This window comes from Oryctolagus cuniculus, chromosome 1, assembly GCF_051225735.1.
Source record: "Oryctolagus cuniculus isolate XC-2025 breed Fujian yellow rabbit chromosome 1, ASM5122573v1, whole genome shotgun sequence".
Lineage (NCBI taxonomy): Eukaryota > Metazoa > Chordata > Mammalia > Lagomorpha > Leporidae > Oryctolagus > Oryctolagus cuniculus.
Window position 1 is genome coordinate 61,343,986 of NC_142867.1, and position 19,145 is coordinate 61,363,130.

At 43.3% G+C, this 19,145-nt stretch overlaps 2 protein-coding genes across 2 annotated transcripts; one reads left to right on the plus strand and one right to left on the minus strand.

Moving 5' to 3' along the window:
• The first annotated feature begins 2,165 nt into the window (after window positions 1-2,165).
• On the plus strand, window positions 2,166-3,743 carry LOC100352379 (ubiquilin-1). The gene has a single exon (XM_017344860.4). It carries the CDS (start codon window positions 2,166-2,168, stop codon window positions 3,741-3,743), a length of 1,578 nt encoding a protein of 525 aa, XP_017200349.4.
• A 12,827-nt stretch (window positions 3,744-16,570) lies between these two features.
• On the minus strand, window positions 16,571-17,527 carry OR52D1 (olfactory receptor family 52 subfamily D member 1). The gene is given in 1 exon segment (NM_001171467.1): window positions 16,571-17,527. A coding segment is annotated over 1 exon segment (957 nt).
• Window positions 17,528-19,145: the final 1,618 nt, after the last annotated feature.

The window sequence follows — 19,145 nt, forward strand, 5'->3', positions numbered from 1 at the left end:
CCAACCCGGGAAGAACCAGCAGCAAACCCGGGGAGGGCCGAGTAGACCAAAGAACAGCGCAGGGTCCTGTGTCGTTCCTCCACGAAGAGGGGGAGCAACATAATGGTGCTGTGACTCGGATATGAAGCCTAGGCAGGGTTCAGTGTTGCTCCTCCACGAAGAGGGGGAGCGACATAATGGTGCCGTGACTCGGATATGAAGCCTAGGCAGGGTTTAGTGTTGTTCCTCCACGAAGAAGGGGAGCGACATTCACCTATAAAGATATGAGGAGAAAACAGTTCCTGGAGCCATGAAATATGCAAAAGTGGTTCTGAATAACTGTTACCTGGAATGTTCTTTAACTGCTGAAATATAGCAGTGCATTTAACAAGGGAAAGCCAGAAATATTAGCTTGAACATCTGATTCTGAGTTCAGAAACCAAAAGGGATCTCTAAAGCTTACAAGCTTCTGCTTATAACACTGGAATGGTAGAAGTTGCTCTGTTGTCTGGGCATTGCTAGGAGAGGCCCTCTTGTCCGGCTGACTGCCAGTCAACCAGGAGGCTCACTTGGTGAAATTATCTGGGTCTGGGAAGTTTTCTTTCAAATTTAAAAATCATAACTTACTTTGTACTGATATTTCCTAGACACTGGAGACACAGATTTAAACTATTGAAAGTATAAGCACAAATGAGGGAACTAGATGTTCCCTAAACACATGGTTAGCAGAATATCCTGGAACTGGATACTAAAGTCCTAATTTTGTAGTTCTTGAAAATTCTAGAATCAGAAAGAAGATTCAAGTATATAATGGCAACAGTTGATGATATAAACCTGTGATAGCCTGATGCATTCATCTTTTCAGCGAAAAGAAATTGCTGTAGGGTTAGTCTTTACCCTAGGCTCCCATCTGCCTGTAGTGGCTGAAACAGTGCCTTAGGAACTCACTATTACTTGATTTTACAGCTGAAATACAGCTTAACATTTATCTTCAAATATGCTGATATCTTACATCAATTACTGTTAAGTCACACAGTGCTAGACTCTAATACTTCTTTATCTTGTCTCAGTTCTGATTGTCAGAGTTTCCGTCATATTCACTTTGTTTATAGGTTCTTGGGGATACATGATGGTGTATTTTTTCCCCCAAAGAAACATTCTATTTAAGGAATAGATGATGTCTTTTTTAGAACCAAGTGTGTGAATTACTCAGCCTGGAAGGCATCCAAAGTGCATGCTGCCTGTATACCCCAGTGAGACTGGCTGGACTAATTATATATAATCTTCATTCTTTCTGTACACAAAAAGGAACTTGGAGACCTTGGGTGGGCTCTAGTCAGTGTGCAGTAATTTAGCAGAGGACAGGTGACAAGAAACTGTACTTTTCTTAAAAAAATCTATTTTATTTATTTGAAAGTTACAGGAAGAGGTAGAGACAGAGAGAGAGGTCTTCCATCTGCTAGGTCACTCCCCAGATGGCCACAATGGCCGGAGCTGCATGGATCTGAAGCCAGGAGCTAGGAGCTTCTTCTGGGTCTCCCACATGGGTACAGGGGCCCAAGGACTTGGGCCGTCTTTCACTGCTATCCCAGGCCATACCAGAGAGCTGGATCGGAAGAGGAGCAGCCAGGACTAGAACTGGAGCCTATATGGGATGCCGGTGCTTCAGGCCAGGGCTTTAACCCATTGTGCCACAGTGCTGGCCAGAATCTATACTTCTTTAGCTATGTATTAGACTTGAGCCTTTTTCAAGCATCCATGTTTGTTTATCAAATTTAAACTGTAGGATTTTCAACAATGGAACAGGCTATTGTGAAGTGTTTCTAGACAGGGACATCCCCCCCCCACCATTGCTTTTAAAATAAATTCATAAAGAAAGTCCAATCTCAAGCAAGTGGTTGGGGCCCCTACCCTCCCCGCATTCCAGCTACCTTTCAACTGTGACTTCATCACTGACATCATGTCCCCCAAGACTGGCCCAGGAGAAGAGCAGCTCTCCCTTCTATGGGAGCCAGGTGGCCTCAGGGCTACACTGGGAGGTAGCATCCACAGAAGGTGGGTGACAGGACATCACTGGACACCTACAGGTACCTGTATCCAGGTGTGCTCAGTGCCACATCTAGGCTTCTACAAGTCTGTGAGCCACTGTGTCCTCAAGTGGCCCTGCTTCCTGCTCTCAAGAAAATATGGCACGGGCTAGGGAAGAAGCAGGGGACAGCCAGCTGGTATCTGGTGGGGAGCCATCATCACGCATCATCAGAGTGTTTGTCAAGACCCCACAGGACTGCCAGGAATTTATGTTGGCAGAAAATAGCAGCGTCTACCTCTTCAAGAAGGAGATCTCCAAACGCCTTCATTGTGACATTGATCGACTGGCACTCATCTTCACTGGAAAGATACTCCGTGATCAAGATATACTGAGCCAGCGTGGCATCCTTGATGGCACTACAGTCCACTTGGTGGTGAGGACCCATTTGAAAGGATTAACGGGCCCTAGAACTCTGTCAGGTCCCACAGGTCCCACAGGTCCCATCCATCATCCTGAGCCATCAGCCTCTGAAGGTACTGGGGCACTAGCTATGCTGGGCCAGCTGGCCCGGAGTTTGCCTGATCTAGCTGACTTATTTGGTCAATTGACTCAACTCCTGATGGCTGCACCTGGGTCTGTGGTGCAGTTCTTGGAAGATCCTCTAGTTCAAAGCTTGGCAAGTGAGAAACCAGTCAATGCCGGCCATGTTCCAGAATCCTCAAAGCCCAAACAGAAACGTGAGTCTGCTTTTAAGGCTCTGGAAACCTTGCAGAACCCAGTCCAGCAACAAGCATTCCTACAAGCAGACAGGCAGAGGCTAGAGGCCTTGAAGGCAGTGCCAGGGGGTGACAATGCTATGCGTCCAGTCTGCTCTGACATCCAGCAACTCATGCTCTCCACGCTGGCCCTATTGTCTGCCTCCAAGGGCCATAGTCTAGGCTCAGAATCTTGCAGAGGGGAAGCCAGTACTAAGAACAGTGCTGACAGTAACACAACCATGCCCACTGCTTCTGCACATGCCAAGACGTTGGTAAGAGAGGTCAGTGCAAGAGTGGATGCCCAGGTCAGGGAGATGGCCTCAAATCAGCCCAATTCAGGGTGTAGGACTGGAGCTCAGGACTTAAACTCAAGCCAGGATCTTCCCACCCAGAACAGTCAGCAGATGGAGAAAGTCACTCCCGCCAGTCAGCTAAAGCTCTCACCCTCTCTTTTGTGTCAAGTCTTAAATACCCTGGAGCACAGTCCAGCTCTGTTACACCATCTAGCAGTTGTCAGCCCTCTGAGACATCATATGCCACTACTTCCCATCCTCACCAACCCTCGAGCACTGCAGGCACTGATGCAGATAGAACAAGGCCTACAGATACTCTCCAGGGAGGTGCCTGGGCTGAGACCATTCTTATGGAATCCAGCTATTCTAGGGGACCCAGCTAGATCACGGCGTGCTATAGGCATCCTTGAAACTGTGGCTGGAAGACAAGGTCATAGAGAAGACCCTGTGCAGTCCACCTTGGTCATTCTTCAGCTCCTCCATGCACTGGCCAATTCCTATTCCCAGGTAATCCAGTCCTCACTATCTTCATCCCTGCTCACTGCAGATCTCTATCAGCAAGAACTAGAGCAGTTGAAGGCCCTGGGTTTTGCTAACCATGATGCTAATCTCCAGGCCCTGATAGCCACGGATGGAGACATCTATGCTGCGATTGAGAGGCTGCTAGGGGTGCCACAGGTCTAGGTCCTTCCAGCTGATGCTCACAATACACCATCCCGTAGAGAGGAAGGAAAAAGAAAGGGAAGGGAAGGGAAGTAGCTTATTTTGGGAATTCCTCCTACGTGGATCATGTGCACATTTGGACAGCCCCTATGTCACTGTCCAAGCCTGTTCTTCATTAAAAAATTGCTTGGATCTTACGTGTTATGTAACTTTGGGGATGGGTAAGCAAAGGAAATGCTACTTGGAGAATGACTGATGATGTGAAATGATTTAGGGACTAGAATTCACCTATTCTTATGCCTCTAACATCAGAGTCTTTCAAAATTTTAACCATGAGGTAGAGAAATATTGAGGGATTTTGCATTTGAATCTTGTGTTCAATTAACAATCCAGTCTCCCACTAACATCATTACCAACACCGTCTCTTCTATTGCAACTCCAAACTTTTAAGAATTCCCTAAGAAGTCATGAATTTCCAAAAGACCTCTTGAAATCACTTAGTTCATTTTTTTGTCTATAGATCCAGTTCTAGAACAGATGCTCAATTTCTTTCTCTCAGCTATGGATTTTCAGCATTTTTCTGTGCCAGGATCCTTATCTGTGACACTACTTCTCTGAAACATCATTCTCTCCTACTATTTAGGATTTTTCTTTTGCAAATGCTCAATTCTGTTGCCTATAAATTACTGTGTCTCCATTTGTCTCTGAATTTCTTGAGAGTTTCTCCCATTGCAGAAGTAACATTTCACTATCTTCTGCAGTCAGGAGCTTACCCCAAGTAAGCTTACTTAAAACTTTCTCATTCCTTGTATATCAGAAAGTTTCTGCAAAATTTGGTCTGAAGATCTCTGTTTCTTAAAACCGCATCCTTTACTCTCTTGTCTTTCTTCTTTTAGAATAGTACAAACTGAAAGTATGTTTTACCATTTTTTAAAGATTTATTTTATAAATTTAAAGGTCAGAGTTACAGGGAGAGGGGAAAGGGAGACAGAAATATCGATCTTCAGTCTGCTGATTTATTCCCCTAGTGACTGGGCCATGCTGAAGCTGGAAGCCAGTAACCCCATCCAGATCTCTTGGGACATCTTCTGTTGCCTTTTTAGATGTATTAGAATGGAACCAGAATGAAAGTGGGGCACCTGGGACTTGAACCAATGCTCCTATAGGATGCCAGTATCTCAGCAGCTTAACCCATGGTACCATAACTTCAGCCCCAATATGGTAATTCTTTAAGTCTTAGAGAGCTTGGCCATTTTCATGGTCAAAGCTCTAGATCTTCTTTCACTGTTCTTAAATCTTTCTACAATTCTCTGGCCTTCTCTTTGGGCGTCCTAGCAGAACCTTTGATTCAGCAAGTTGAAATATAGTTCAGCATCTTTCCCCTGTCCCATTCCTACTCTAAATTCTCTGTTCTGTATGTCTCACTAAAAATCATCAATATTTTCCCAACCCACTCAGGCACTGCTCTGACAAATTTCTGAACTGTTTGTTATGTGACTCAGAGTAGGCACATATAGCATGCATGCCCCAGACTCCACTGACTAAATGTAACCATGCAGAAGGATAAGAACAGATGTAAAAATGGAGAGGAACACATTGGAATAGTTACTGAAGGGGAAGCTAAGAAATAAAAATTCAGAGCCAGCCTCAGAGATCAGTTAAGTCTCATTCTTCCTGGGATTGGGAAGGGTAGGGGGACAGGCAGTGACATCTCTAAAGCAGAGATTTGTACTTAATTGTATTGTGATATTCCATGAGCCTAGAGAGACCTGAAGGTTGTATATGTCAGGGACTGTGGATCAGACTTCTCCGCGGGCTCAGTTCCCTGCAATGAGCCTGATAGGCAGTTTATTGTTAATTTTCCCAGAGCACCAAAATTTTTGACATTGGAGACCTGTGTTTGTTCCCAGACTGGAGTGAGCGTCCCTGGGGTAAACTGGGAATAATGGGAAGGGCAATATTCTGAAATCCTCCAAGTATGCTTCCCCTCCTCCCTCATGCAGGCCCCATTGGCCAGAATTCTGAGAAAGGTAGGATACAGCTTTGAGATTATTGTTGATGTTCATTCTGAGGGCCACATTCACCTACACTTGGTCTGAAAACAGCCTATAGGCCTCCTCAAATCACCCCTTGCCACTACTCCAGGACTTACTGCATTTTAATTTTAGAAGGTTAAAAGAGCCCAAAACAGAAGGTAAGGAATAGAGCTTGTTGGAAGAGTTGCAGACTCTAACAGTTTGTTATCAATGATGAGTGCCAGCTTTGGTTTTGTTCAGCAATGTGAAGCCATGGGGAATATCAGCCCTGTGTCATACCCAGAGGCTATCAGTTCAGAGTAGAGGCTGTAGCTAGAGCCCTCAGGAAATCAGAAACTGTGTGTTTTCTGCATCCCAGATTAATTCTCTAGGAAGGATCAATGGAGGTAAGGATTTCATAGAAAACCAGAATTGGGGAAGACAGGAGTCCCTGATGAAACAATCCTTTTCTGCAGTACCAGTGCTGGAACAGTATTAATAGCTCAAGTAAGGAAGGAAGGAATGAAGAAAGGAAGGAAGGGGATATTATACTCTTAGAATTGTATCTATGAACTATATTGAATCTGATACAAACTTAAAAAGCAAAAAATAAATAAATAGCTTAGGAAAGCAGAAAGAATATGAATCCCACAATACTTAGCATCCACATCAAAAACATGTGTCTTGCAATGTTAGTCGAATCATACACAAGTCAAGATTAGACAACATAAAGGATATCAATGAGGCCTAGAAACAATTATAATGTAGTAGAAAATAAACTTTGATAGCCATGTGCATAAATTACCACAAGCACACATTATCAGAGTCAGAGAAAGAGATTAAATGATTAGGGGGCCAGTGCCGTGGCTCAATAGGCTAATCCTCCACCTGTGGCGCCGGCACCCCGGGTTCTAGTCCTGGTTGGGGTGCTGGATTCTGTCCCGGCTGTTGCTCTTCTAGTCCAGCTCTCTGCTGTGGCCCAGGAATGCAGTGGAGGATGGCCCAAGTCCTTGGGCCCTGCACCTGCATGAGAGACCAGGAGGAAGCACCTGGCTCCTGGCTTCGGATCAGCGCAGCACGCTGGCTGCAGCAACCATTGCGGGGTGAACTAATGGAAAAGGAAGACCTTCCTTTCTGTCTCCTTCTCTCACTGTCCACTCTGCCTATCAAAATCAATCAATCAATCAATAATAAGCGGCCGGTGCTGTGGCCCAGTGGGTTAACACCCTGGCCTGAGGTGCCAGCATCCCATATGGGTGCTGGTTCTGGTCCTGGCTGCTCCTCTTCCAATCCAGCCTTCTGCTGTGGCCTGGGATGGCAGTGGGGGACGGCCTGGGTCCTTGGGCCCCTGCACCAGCGTGGGAGACCTGGAGGAAGATCCTGGCTCCTGGCTTTGGATTGGCGCAGCTCCAGCCGTTGCGGCCATCTGGGGAGTGAACCAGCAGATGGAAGACCTCTCTCTCTGTCTCCACCTTTCTCTGTAACTCTGTCTTTGAAATGGATAAAATGAATCTTTACAAAAATTAAATGATGTCAATATTTATTGAATGTTTACTGTTAGATATGTAACACAAAATCATACGCAATGTAGACTGTAGGCCTACAGTCAGGACACAAATATCTGTTCACACACAGAAATGTAAAAGGGAAAAATAAAAAAATATCATAAAAGGATTGCACAATTTTTATAGGAAATAAAACTAAAATACTTGATTGTATGCCCTGTATAAAACATTTAGAAACCTTGAATGTCAGTGTTAGCTATTATTGACAATAAAAAGATGAGAAACTCAGAAAGTGACTTTTTGATATATCTTCCAAGATGGGACACTTGAGGGAAAACCAGAGATCTGGGGAATAGGAACACTCTTAGAAATCATTTTGCAGGGGCTGGAGTTGTGGTGTAGTGGTTAAAGCCATCACCTGGAACACTATTATCCCATATGGGCACTGGTTCATATTCCAGCTGCTCCACTTCTTTTTTTTAAGTTTTTATTTAATGAATACATTTTTCATAGGTACAACTTTAGGAATATAGTTGTTCTTTCCTCCAGACTCACCCACCCACCACGACTCCCATCCCGCCTCCCTCTGCCTCTGCCTCTGCCTCTCCCTCTCCCTCTCCCTCTCCCTCTCCCATCCCCTTCTTCATTATGGTTCATTTTTAGTTTGATTTTATATACAGAGAACCAACTCCATGTTAAGCACAGATTTCAACAGTTTGCACCCACACATATACACAACATATAGAGTACAGTTTGAGAACAAGATTTGCAGTCGATTCTCATAGTACAACTCATTAAGGACGGAGGTCCTACATGGGGAGTAAGTGCACAGTGACTTCTGTTGTTCCTTTAACAATTAACACTCTTATTTATGACGTCAGTGATCACCTGAGGCTCTTGCCATGGGCTGCCAAGGCTATGGAAGCCTTCTGTAACCATAGACTCCATCAGTATTTGAACACGGCCATAAGCAAAGTAGATGTTCTCGCCTCCCTTCAGAGAAAAGTACATCCTTCTTTGATGGCCCCTTCTTTCCACTGGCTACTCCATTTCTGATCCACTTCTGATAAAATGCTAATGGCATGGGAAAAAAAGCAGAATATGGCCCAAGTGATTGGATCCCTGCCACGCATGTAGGTGATCTGGATGAAGCTCCCAGTTCCTCACTTTGGCCTGCTCCAGTCCTGGCCATTGCAGCCATCTGGAGAGTGAACAAGCAGATGGGAGATTCTCATTCATATTCTCTGCCCCCCCCCAACCCTGGCTTCCTCCCTCTCTCTCTGTAACTCTGACTTTCAAATACATAAATAAATCAGGAGCCATTCATTTTGAGATAGCATAGTCATTGCTTTGAAATGTCTGCAAGTTATGCAGAGTTATTTTCGTCTGAGATGTAGAGACAGGCTAAGAGAGGTTCAGTGACGTGTCCCACACATATGTAATTTTAACGTCTTCTTCTGATCCCAGAATCTTCCTTGTAGCATTGCACCATTGTACATTCAGATTGTAAGTGTGTTGGATTCAGAGTTATTGTTAAGGGACTAGGGGCCAGTCTGATTGGGAAGGCGTGGATGTACAACAGGGTGATGGAAGCCTTAAACTTCTGCACATAGGGTGGAATTCTATGGAGGCTGGATCTACTGCCATCAGAATGGAACCACAGGGATGTGGGGATAGACCTCCTCCTGAGACTGCTTTACTTGGAGAAGTGAATGGTATGTTCCATCATTCTGAGCTAGAATCTGAGGACATTATGAAAGTTATGGTTGAGGGGCCAACATTGTGGAGAAGCAGGTTAAGCTGCCACTTGTAATGTTGGCATCTCCTAGTAAAGTAATGGTTCAAGTCCTGGCTTTACTGCTTCTGATCCAGCTTCCTGCTAATGTGACTAGGAAGGCATCAGAAGATGACCCAAATACTTGCACCCCTGCTACCCATGTAGGAGACCAGGATGGAGTTCCTTGGCCCCAGGCTTTAGGTTGGCCCATATCTGGCTATGCAGGCATTTGTGGAATGAACCAGCAGATGGAAGATTCTCTCTCCTTCCTTCTCTCTCTCACTCTGCATTCCAAATAAATAAATAAATGACCTTTTTAAAAAAGTTATGGTGGATGATTCATAGATATGTGAATGTAATGGAAGATAATGAGATCACAAACTGTTGTGGTACTTGGGTTCTAATACTGGACATAACATTGGCTACTCATGAACTAAAATTTCTGTGCTAGTACTTCAAGCTTTTTCTTTTTAAAGATTTATGTATTTATTCAAGCCACAGAGTTACAGACAGAGAGAAAGCTAGACAGAGAAAGGTCTTCCATATGCTAATTTACTCCCCAAATGGCTGCAACAGCTGTAGCTGAACCAATCAGAAACCAGGAGCCAGGAGCTTCTTCCAGGTCTCCCACACCAGTGCAGGGGCCCGAGCATTTGGGCCATCTTTTGCTGCTTTCTGAGACTATCAGCAGAGAGCTAGATATGAAGAAAAGCAGACAGGTATGAACTGGTGCCCATAGGGGATGCTGAGGCTTAGCTTACTATGTCACAGTGCTGGCCCCAACCTCAAGCTTCTTATAGCTGTATGATCTGGTAAATATAGTACACAGATGGGTCCATTTTATATTGCACATCTTCCATCCTGGCTCTGCTTCTCCCAGTAATTTCTTGGGTCGCAAATCTCAGTTTCTTAGAGAAATAATGTGAGGTTCATAGCAAGAAGTTTGTAGTGTAAACATGCTTGGTGAGCGGCTGTGTTATGAGATGGGCTTTTTGGCTGAACAATACCAGAATCTTAAAGGAGCAGGCACGGAGCCCGTGAGGTGCATTTCAGGAGCAGAGCAGCAGATGCAAAGGCACTGAGCAGTAACCTCAGCTCCTACCTCTACCTTCTTTGCATATTTTTCTCTATTCTTGAAAGCATTATACTACTTTAGTATTAGACCTTCAAAAGACAAATATCTTCGCTTTTGTCACTGCATGTTCTTGCAAACTGGCATCCTCATAAAAAAGCATGCATTTCTTTTCTCAGCCATCACTAATGTAATCAACAAATAACACCTGTTATGTTCTAGCCTTAATCCCAAGTATAGTAAAATTGCAAAGGAAGGGATGAAAAAAAATTTACTTGAGAGCACCAGAAAAGGTTTCTTAGAGAAGCTGATGTTCATGCAATGTCTTAAAAGATGGGTAGGAAGGTACAGGGGAACAAGTCAGAAAGGCATCCCAGCTAGAGGAAACAGTACTCACAAAAGCATGGAGATTTGGATGTATGTTGGAGAACAGTACTGTTAGTATGGCTAGAATTTAATGACCAAGGATATGCTTTCCCTCTCTGAGACTTGCGAATGCACTCCGTGGGCAGAAGAGACCTCTGAAGGTCTTAAGTTGGGAGTGGCATAGTCTGAGTTACTCATTTCCAACTCAAAGGTGACTAACTAATCACTGATGCTGGTTTATCTTTTCTTGGTCTCTTGAACAAATGTACTGCTGTATCAGAGTAGCCAAAAGATCTCTGTATTACTGAATCCTATTGTCATCTTTCAGTCTTCATCATTATTGCCTATTCATCAAATTGGAGTGATTCTTGTCTGATGCAGTTGATCATCCCCTCCTCCTTGAAATACTTTTCCTCGTGTGCACTGACACCATGCATTTTTTTTCTTTCTTTCTTTTTTTTTTTTTTTTGACAGGCAGAGTGGACAGTGAGAGAGAGAGACAGAGAGAAAGGTCTTCCTTTGCCGTTGGTTCACCCTCCAATGGCTGCTGCAGCTGGCGTGCTGCGGCCGGTGCACTGCGCTGATCCGAAGGCAGGAGCCAGGTACTTTTCCTGGCCTCCCATGGGATGTAGGGCCCAAGCACTTGGGCCATCCTCCACTGTACTCCCGGGCCACAGCAGAGAGCTGGCCTGGAAGGGGGGCAACCGGGACAGAATCCGGTGCCCCGACCGGGACCAGAACCCGGTGTGCTGGCGCCGCAAGGCGGAGGATTAGCCTAGTGAGTCGCGGCGCCGGCCGACACCATGCATTTTTAAAATTAGTTTTTAAGACCTTTCCTTCTCAGTTTTTTTTGCTGGTTCTTCCTTATCTTCTTGACCTCTTTACTTCTGAGTCTTTGGTTGGTTTCTTTTCTTGGTGTTTTCAACCTGGTTGTATTGCTTCTTATACCATGTACATATTGACAAGCTTCAAATTCATATTTCTAGTCTAGGCATCTCCCCTGAATCTCTGACTTGTATAGGCAAACTTAAAAGATCTTTCTCATAATACCTGAGAGGATGAACTCATTTCCTCTTAAAAACCTGTCCCTGTTCCAGTCTCCTTTGTCTTGGGGAAAAAAAAGGCAAATTCATATTTGCAGTTATTCTAACCAAAACCCTTATCAGTATCTTTGACTTCTCCCCATCTTAACGGTCAGTCTGTTATAAAACCCTTCTGGTATTTCAAACTATACCCAGAAACTGACCACGTTTTACCAACTTACATTGCTACCAATTTTTTCAAATCACTATTGTCAAACTAACTAGCAAACCTAGAGATTCAACAAAGATAATGAGTTCAACTGAGACTAGTGTAGCACTTAAATGTGAATGCCTGTTTCATAGTGAAGTAAGGGCATATTCAAAGAGGTAAAGGAAGATAGGGGCTTTTAAAAATAAAATGAAGAGAGATAAATAAATGGTTTGGGACAAAGACAATGTTGGTTATAGGGAATTATTACAAAAGCTGACATAAGTTTGTTAGCTGAGACAGTGTGTTAGGTAAATGTTCTTGTGCATTTCACTAGCTGCTCATGTAACTCATGTAACTAGCTGCAATTCGAGAAGACCTTGGCAAAAGTTTTGATTTTAGGCATATGTGCACAAGGATCCTTCAGAGAGCCTTTTAATCGTTCTTACTGTAGGCATGTGTGCATATGCCCTTCTTTCTTAACTTTCTCACTCTATTTGTTTTGGTTTAACACAAGTGACTCCATCTGGATACTGACCTTTTTTTTTTTTTTTTTTTAGAAAGTGGGAAAGGCAGAAAAAGACAGTTTGAGATCTCCCATTCACTGGTTCACTCCTAAGTGCCCTCAATATTTGGGCCTGGGCCAGGCTGAAGCCAGGAGTCCAGAACTCCGTCTGAGTCTCCCACATGCATGGCAGTGACCCAAATACCTGAGCCATTATCTGCTGTCTCCCAAGGTGTGTATTAACAGGAAGCTGACTCAGAAACAAAGCAGCCAAAACTTGAACCAGACACTCTGATATGGGGTGTAGGCATCCCAAGTTGTGACTTAACTCCTCAATGAAATGCCCACTGTGATGCTGACAACTTTAAATAAAACTTGTTCTCAAAGATTTATTTCATGGCTGGCGCCACGGCTCAGTAGGCTAATCCTCTGCCTTGCGGCGCCGGCACACCGGGTTCCAGTCCTGGTCCGGGCACCGGATTCTGTCCCGGTTGCCCCTCTTCCAGGCCAGCTCTCTGCTGTGGCCAGGGAGTGCAGTGGAGGATGGCCCAAGTGCTTGGGCCCTGCATCCCATGGGAGACCAGGAGAAGCACCTGGCTCCTGCCTTCAGATAGGCGCGGTGCGCCAGCCGCAGTGGCCATTGGAGGGTGAACCAACGGTAAAGGAAGACCTTTCTCTCTGTCTCTCTCTCTCTCTCTCTCTCTCACTGTCCACTCTGCCTGTCAAAAAAAAATTATTTCATTTTAGTGTATTAAGTAGAGGATATTCTTATGTCTCATAAGTTTCAGCTGTGTCTAAGTGTCCAACTCCATCACTTGTTTACTTTATTATTTAATGATTAAACTCATTCTCAAGGGTTTACTTTCTTTTTTAAAAAAATTTATTTGACAGAGTTATAGACAGTGAGAGAGAGACAGAGAGAAAGGTCTTCCTTCTGTTGGTTCACCCCCAAAATGGCCACAACGGCCGGAAATGCGCTGATCCGAAGCCAGGAGTCAGGTGCTTCCTCCTAGTATCTCATGCGGGTACAGGGGCCCAGGCACCCAGGCCCTCCTCCACTGCCTTCCGGGGCCACAGCAGAGAACTGGACTGGAAGAGGAGCAGCTGGGACTAGAACTGGCGCCCATATGGGATGCCGGCGCCACAGGCAAAAGATTAACCAAGGGAACCATGGGGCCAGCCCTGGATTTACTTTCTTTTAATGTATTAAGTTATTTTATCAATATAGAGTGAGTCATAAAACTTCTAAAGACTCTACATTATTCTGATCTTGGCTTGGATTTTGAGGCCCTCGGTGCTGTCTCCTTCCTGCACAGTTTCCTATTATTCCTCCTCTTCCAATCTCAGCTCCACCTTTCACTGATCTTTCTCCTCTTAGCTCCTCTGCTATGACATGACTGACTCTGTCCCATGACAGCTCCTTGTGCATGAATTTGTCTCTGCAACTGAAGTTGGAACTCTCCATGGCCAGAGGCTGACTCTTCTCTGCCTGTTTCACCTGTGGACTTGTTGATAATTTTTCCTTTGATTGCTTTCCTGAGTAAAAACCTCTCCCTTAACTCCTTATCCCTGTAGATGTAACTCCTTCTGAACAGCCCCAATATGATATAAATAAACAAGAACCAAATTGCTCAGTCTCTGTTGTGTGTTACATGTATAGTGCCATTACTCATCAAAATACATAATGAAGACATCATTCATGTGTTCATTATTCAACAAAGAAGATAATATACATAAGGAGGCTCCATCACATTTTCTGTGATGTTTATTGAATGCTTATTAATTGTGTACAAGACACAGATGAAACAGTTGCTGTGATGAAGTTTCAGAATGAGAAGAAAAATGAGAGAAAATAATTAAGCATTAATCATATCTCAAGTACTGTACAGTTATGTCATATAATTATGGCAATAACTGTGTGAGATGAGATAACCTAAAAACTCTTAGATAAGTAAAATAACCAGTAATAGTTACATAACTTTCCCATCTTATATATTTATTAAAAACTTACATGTTAGGCATTATCTTTTTTTTCTTTAGTTCCTTGATTTTTTTTCCAAAAAGAAACTTTTTATTTATAGAATACAAACTTGATGAATTTCATAAATACAACTTTAGGATTATAGTAATTCTTCCCAGAATTCCCACCCCCCCACCCACATTCCCACTCCTTTTCCTCCTCCCTCTCCCATTCCCAGTCTTGTTCTCCATTAAAATCCATTTTCAATTAACTTTATACACAGAAGACCAACTCTATGCACAAACTGTTTGAGAACAAGCTTTACAGTTAATTCTCATAATACAACTCATTGAGGATAGAAGTCCTGCATGGGAAGTAAGTACACAGTGACTCCTGTTGTTAATTAGCATGCTTATGTATGATGTCAGTGATCACCCGAGGCTCTTGACATGAGCTGCCTAGGCTATGGAAGTCTTTTTTATTTTATTTATTTTTTAAGAAAATTTTTATCTAATAAATATGAATTTTATAGGTACACTTTTTTGGAATATAGCAGTTCTTCCCCCCCATACCCACCCTCCCACCCTCACTCCCACCCCACCTCCTACTCTCTCTCCCATCCCATTCTTCATTAAGATTCAATTTTAATTATCTTTATACACAGAAAACAAACTCTATACTAAGTAAAGATTTCAACAGTTTGTACCCAAACAGACATACAAAGTATAAAGTACTGCTTGAAGACAAGTTTTAGCATTAATTCTCATAGTACAACACATTAAGGACAGAGGTCCTACATGGAGAGTAAGTACACAGTGACTCCTGTTGTTGATTTAACAATTAACACTCTTATTTTTGACGTCAGTTACCACCCAAGGCACTTGACATGAACTGCCAAGATTTTTCTTTAATTTTTTAAAGATTCATTTATTTATTTGAAAAGGCAGAGTTACAGAAAGGTGGAAGCAAAGAGAAAGCGATCTTCCATCTGCTGTTTCACTCCCCAGATGGCTGCGATGGCTGGAGCTGTGCCTATCTGAAGATAGGACCCAGGATCCTCCTCCAGGTCTCCCACAAGGGTGTAGGGTCCAAGGACTTGGGTCATCCACTGCCTTCCCAGGCCAACGCAGAGAGCTTGATAGGATGTGGAGCAGCTGGGAGTCCAACTGGCACCCATATTGGATGTTGGCTCTGCAGGCGGTGGCTTTTCCTGCTACGCCACAGTGCAGGCCCCCTCTCGTGGGCTTTTTAGCCAGATTCAAATACCTTAAGGACTGATTCTGAGGCCACAGTGCTGTTTAGGGTGTTTATCATTCTATGAATTTGCTGTGTGGCCTACTTTATGGAAGTCTTTTGCATCCACAAACACCGTCAATATTTAGACAAAGCCATAGCAAAGTGGAAGTTCTCTCCTCCCTTCAGAGAAAAGTACCTCCTTCTTTGATGACCACTTCTTTCCCCTGGGGTCTCACTTACCAAGATCCTCATTTGGGCATTTTTTTTTTTTTTGCCACATGTCTTGGCTTGCCATAGGCATTGTTTTATGTTTTCAACATTTATTAACTTATTGTTTATCACAACACTAATAGTTAGAGATGATCATTATCCCCATTTAATAGTTGGCCAAATTGAGGCATTGAAACATTTAGCATCCTGTTCAAGGACACAAAGCCAGTAAGCAGAGGAGTAAGGATTCACACCAAAGCACTATAATCTCACATTTTTTGCTCTTAACTGTTATCCAAAGTAATGGGTTTCAGACTTAACTAAATGTTCTTTTTCTTTTTTGCTTGGACTCATGGGAAAAATATTCTTATCAAGAAATTCTTTCTCCACTAAAGTCTAGGAATAGACTTTTTCCATAGTGGTTGTAGCCACTTTTGAGGCAAGAGTGAAAACACTAACACCTTTCTAGGCTATCCAGAGTGTTCAAGGACATCACTGGTGTATCCAGTCCAAGCTCCCTTCTACCATGTAAATCCATTCCTCTAGTATTAGAGGTTTCCATTCATGCCAGTGTAGATGGCTCTGCTACCCCTATAATTGTCTTTTTAAAAAAATATTTTATTTATTTATTTGAGAGACAGAGATACAGACAGAGAGAGTAAGAGACAGAGAGAAAGGTCTTTCATCTGCTGGTTTACTCTCAAAATGACCACAACAGCTGGAGCCGAGCTGACCCAAAGCAGGAGCCAGGACCTTCTTCTGGGTCTCCTATGTGGGTGCAGGGATCCAAGAACTTGAGTGTGCCATCTTCCACTGTTTTCCAAGGCCATGGCAGAGACCTGGATCAGAAGAGGAGCAGCTAGGACACAAACTGGTGCCCATATGGGATGCCAGTGCCACAGGTGGAGGCTTATCTTACTATACCAGAGAGATACCCTATACTTTCCTTATCTCCAGCTTCAACTCAAGAGTTTATATTGAGATCTTCCCCATATGAAGCAGTTTTAGAAGTCGGTTCTGAATTTCCTTGGTTCTAGCTCCATAGATAATAGGATTGAGCACAGGAGGCACCAGCACATAGAGATTTGCCAGAAAGATGTGCACATGCTTGGGAACTCTGTTGTGACCAAAGCGGTGGGTGAGGAAGGAGAAGAAGGCAGGGATGTAGAAAACCAGGATGACACCCAAGTGGGAACCACAGGTACTCAGAGCCTTGTTCTGGGCATCACGGGATGGAAGACGAAAGACAGCACGAAGGATAAAACCATAGGAGATGGCAATGAGGATGGAATCCAGACCCATGGCCAGCAGAGCCACAGTCAATCCATAGACAATATTGACAGTGATGTTAGCACAAGCCAGTCGGGCAATGCCCATATGCTCACAGTATGTGTGTGCCATGACACGGTGCCTACAGTAGGGCAGTCGCCTCAGCAAGAAGATGAAGGGAGAGACAATAGCCACACTACGGAATATCCCAACAAACCCAATTCTTCCTATGACGGTATGGTTGAGAATTGCTGTGTATCTCAGGGGGTTGCAGATAGCCACATATCGATCAAAGGCCATGGCAAGAAGAACTGAGGACTCCAGAGCATAGATAGAATGGACACAAAACATCTGGGCCAGGCACCCACTGAAGGAAATCTTACCAGCGTGCATCCATAAAATGGCCAGCATCTTGGGCACAGTGGTAGAGCTGAGAGCCAGGTCAGTGAGTGACAGAATGCAAAGGAAGAGATACATGGGTGCATGAAGAGCTCTATCTGTCACAATGACAAGAATGAGGGCAGCATTCCCAACCAGTGCTGTGAGATACATAGCACAAAAGGGGATGGCAATCCAAATGTGGAAGGGCTCCAGTCCTGGGATCCCTGTCAGGAAGAGAGTAGCTGGGAGACTGTTGTCACTGATGTTGGAAACAGACATTCTTGTTTTCAGAGGAAGGACTCTACCCAAGTGGTGATGGTATGTATGCCTGCCTTGTAAAATCAGATGGTTGATTCATGAAAAATGATGAACTTTCTGTGAAATAATTTATTTTAGACTGAGAAGAATATTCATTGTTTATCTCACCCTTGAGAATCTGCAAAGATGCTACCACATTTTGAAAACTCTGACCAATTGTTAATACCTTCTGCTATATCCTACAGTATTCAACCATGGTGTTTTGGGTTCTACATTCAAAGCACCAAGCTAATTGTTGAAATCGACCCTTACAGACATATCTCCTACCACATAGTCTGTTACCATCTAGGGATATTTCTTGTCTTTCATACTTAATTTTCTCAATGCTTAGAAAAATCTTTATTTTCTTCTCTAATTTTGTTTCAGATTTTCAGCAAATATTCTGCCTTCCACACTGAGGTGTTCCCCTACTAATCTTGTCTTTGGTGACCTTTAATTTTTTTTTTCCTTTTTTCTTCTTCTATCTTATAAAATCCTATTGGTAACCACTCTAACTTCCACACTAAGCATAACTATGTCTGTATCTAGACCTTTTGCTCAATTTCACTACAAACTCAATTCTGATAACCCTTAGTAACATAACTATTTACTTTTTAATTTCATAATATAATAATAGGTTCACTTTTTCTTCCAAGTTTTTAATGTAACTTCCTAGACATATCACAAATAGGTTCTTTTTATATTTATCTGAAATGCCTAGGGGCTAGGCAACCTGAATATGCTTATATAGCTAATAATTGAATTTCTATAATGATTTGAGCATTCAGATGAGTATAAAAGAAGACAGGATAAGATCAATCAGACATGCTTCAGATATCAACTCAGATATCAACCAGATACCACTCCCAGCTCTGACAAAGCCAGTTCACAGCCCTGCAAGCCCACCAGTGTAAAGGCTAGATGTGCTGGCTTGGTGAAGGGAGAGACTGGAGTGTCCTGGAGTTGACAAAACCATTAAGCATCCTGGAAAAGGTGTCTGTTCTGCCAGCTGAGGTAAAGCTAGCATTATATATATTCTTTCAGTGACATATTGTGTACTTAAAAGAATCCTGAGTAAGATGTTGGGAAACCTAAATTTTAATCTTGGTTCTGTCATATGACAGATGAATGATATTGAAAACAGTCTCTCACTTCTCTGGGAGATCTCAATTTAGAAAGGACAGTGGGGCCAACACTGTGGCATAGTAGGTAAAGCTGCTGTCTGCTGTGCCGACATCCTATATGGGTGCTGGTTCAAGTCCCACTTGCTCCTCTTCCGATCTAGCTCTCTGTTATGGCTTGGGAAAGCAATAGATGTCCCAGGTGCCTGGGCCCCTGCAGACACTTAGGAAACTTCTCTCTCTCTGCCTCTGACTCTGCCTCTCTGTAATGCTGCCTTTCATATAAATAAATAAATCTTTTTTTAAAAAAGTGACTGTTATTTAGTTTCTATTTTTCTATATGCTTGTTACAGAGCATTGGAAAAATTCCAAAACCTTTTATACCTCAGTTCGTCATCTCTATATTAGGAACAGCATCGTCTGGACTACTAACTTCACAAGATTTTGTGCTTGAGCAAAGATAAATATTCATGGGAATA

What these genes read in the sequence shown, in the direction of transcription:
- LOC100352379 (XM_017344860.4), top strand. Translation starts at nt 2,166, where the DNA reads ATGGCACGGGCTAGGGAAGAAGCAGGGGACAGCCAGCTGGTATCTGGT.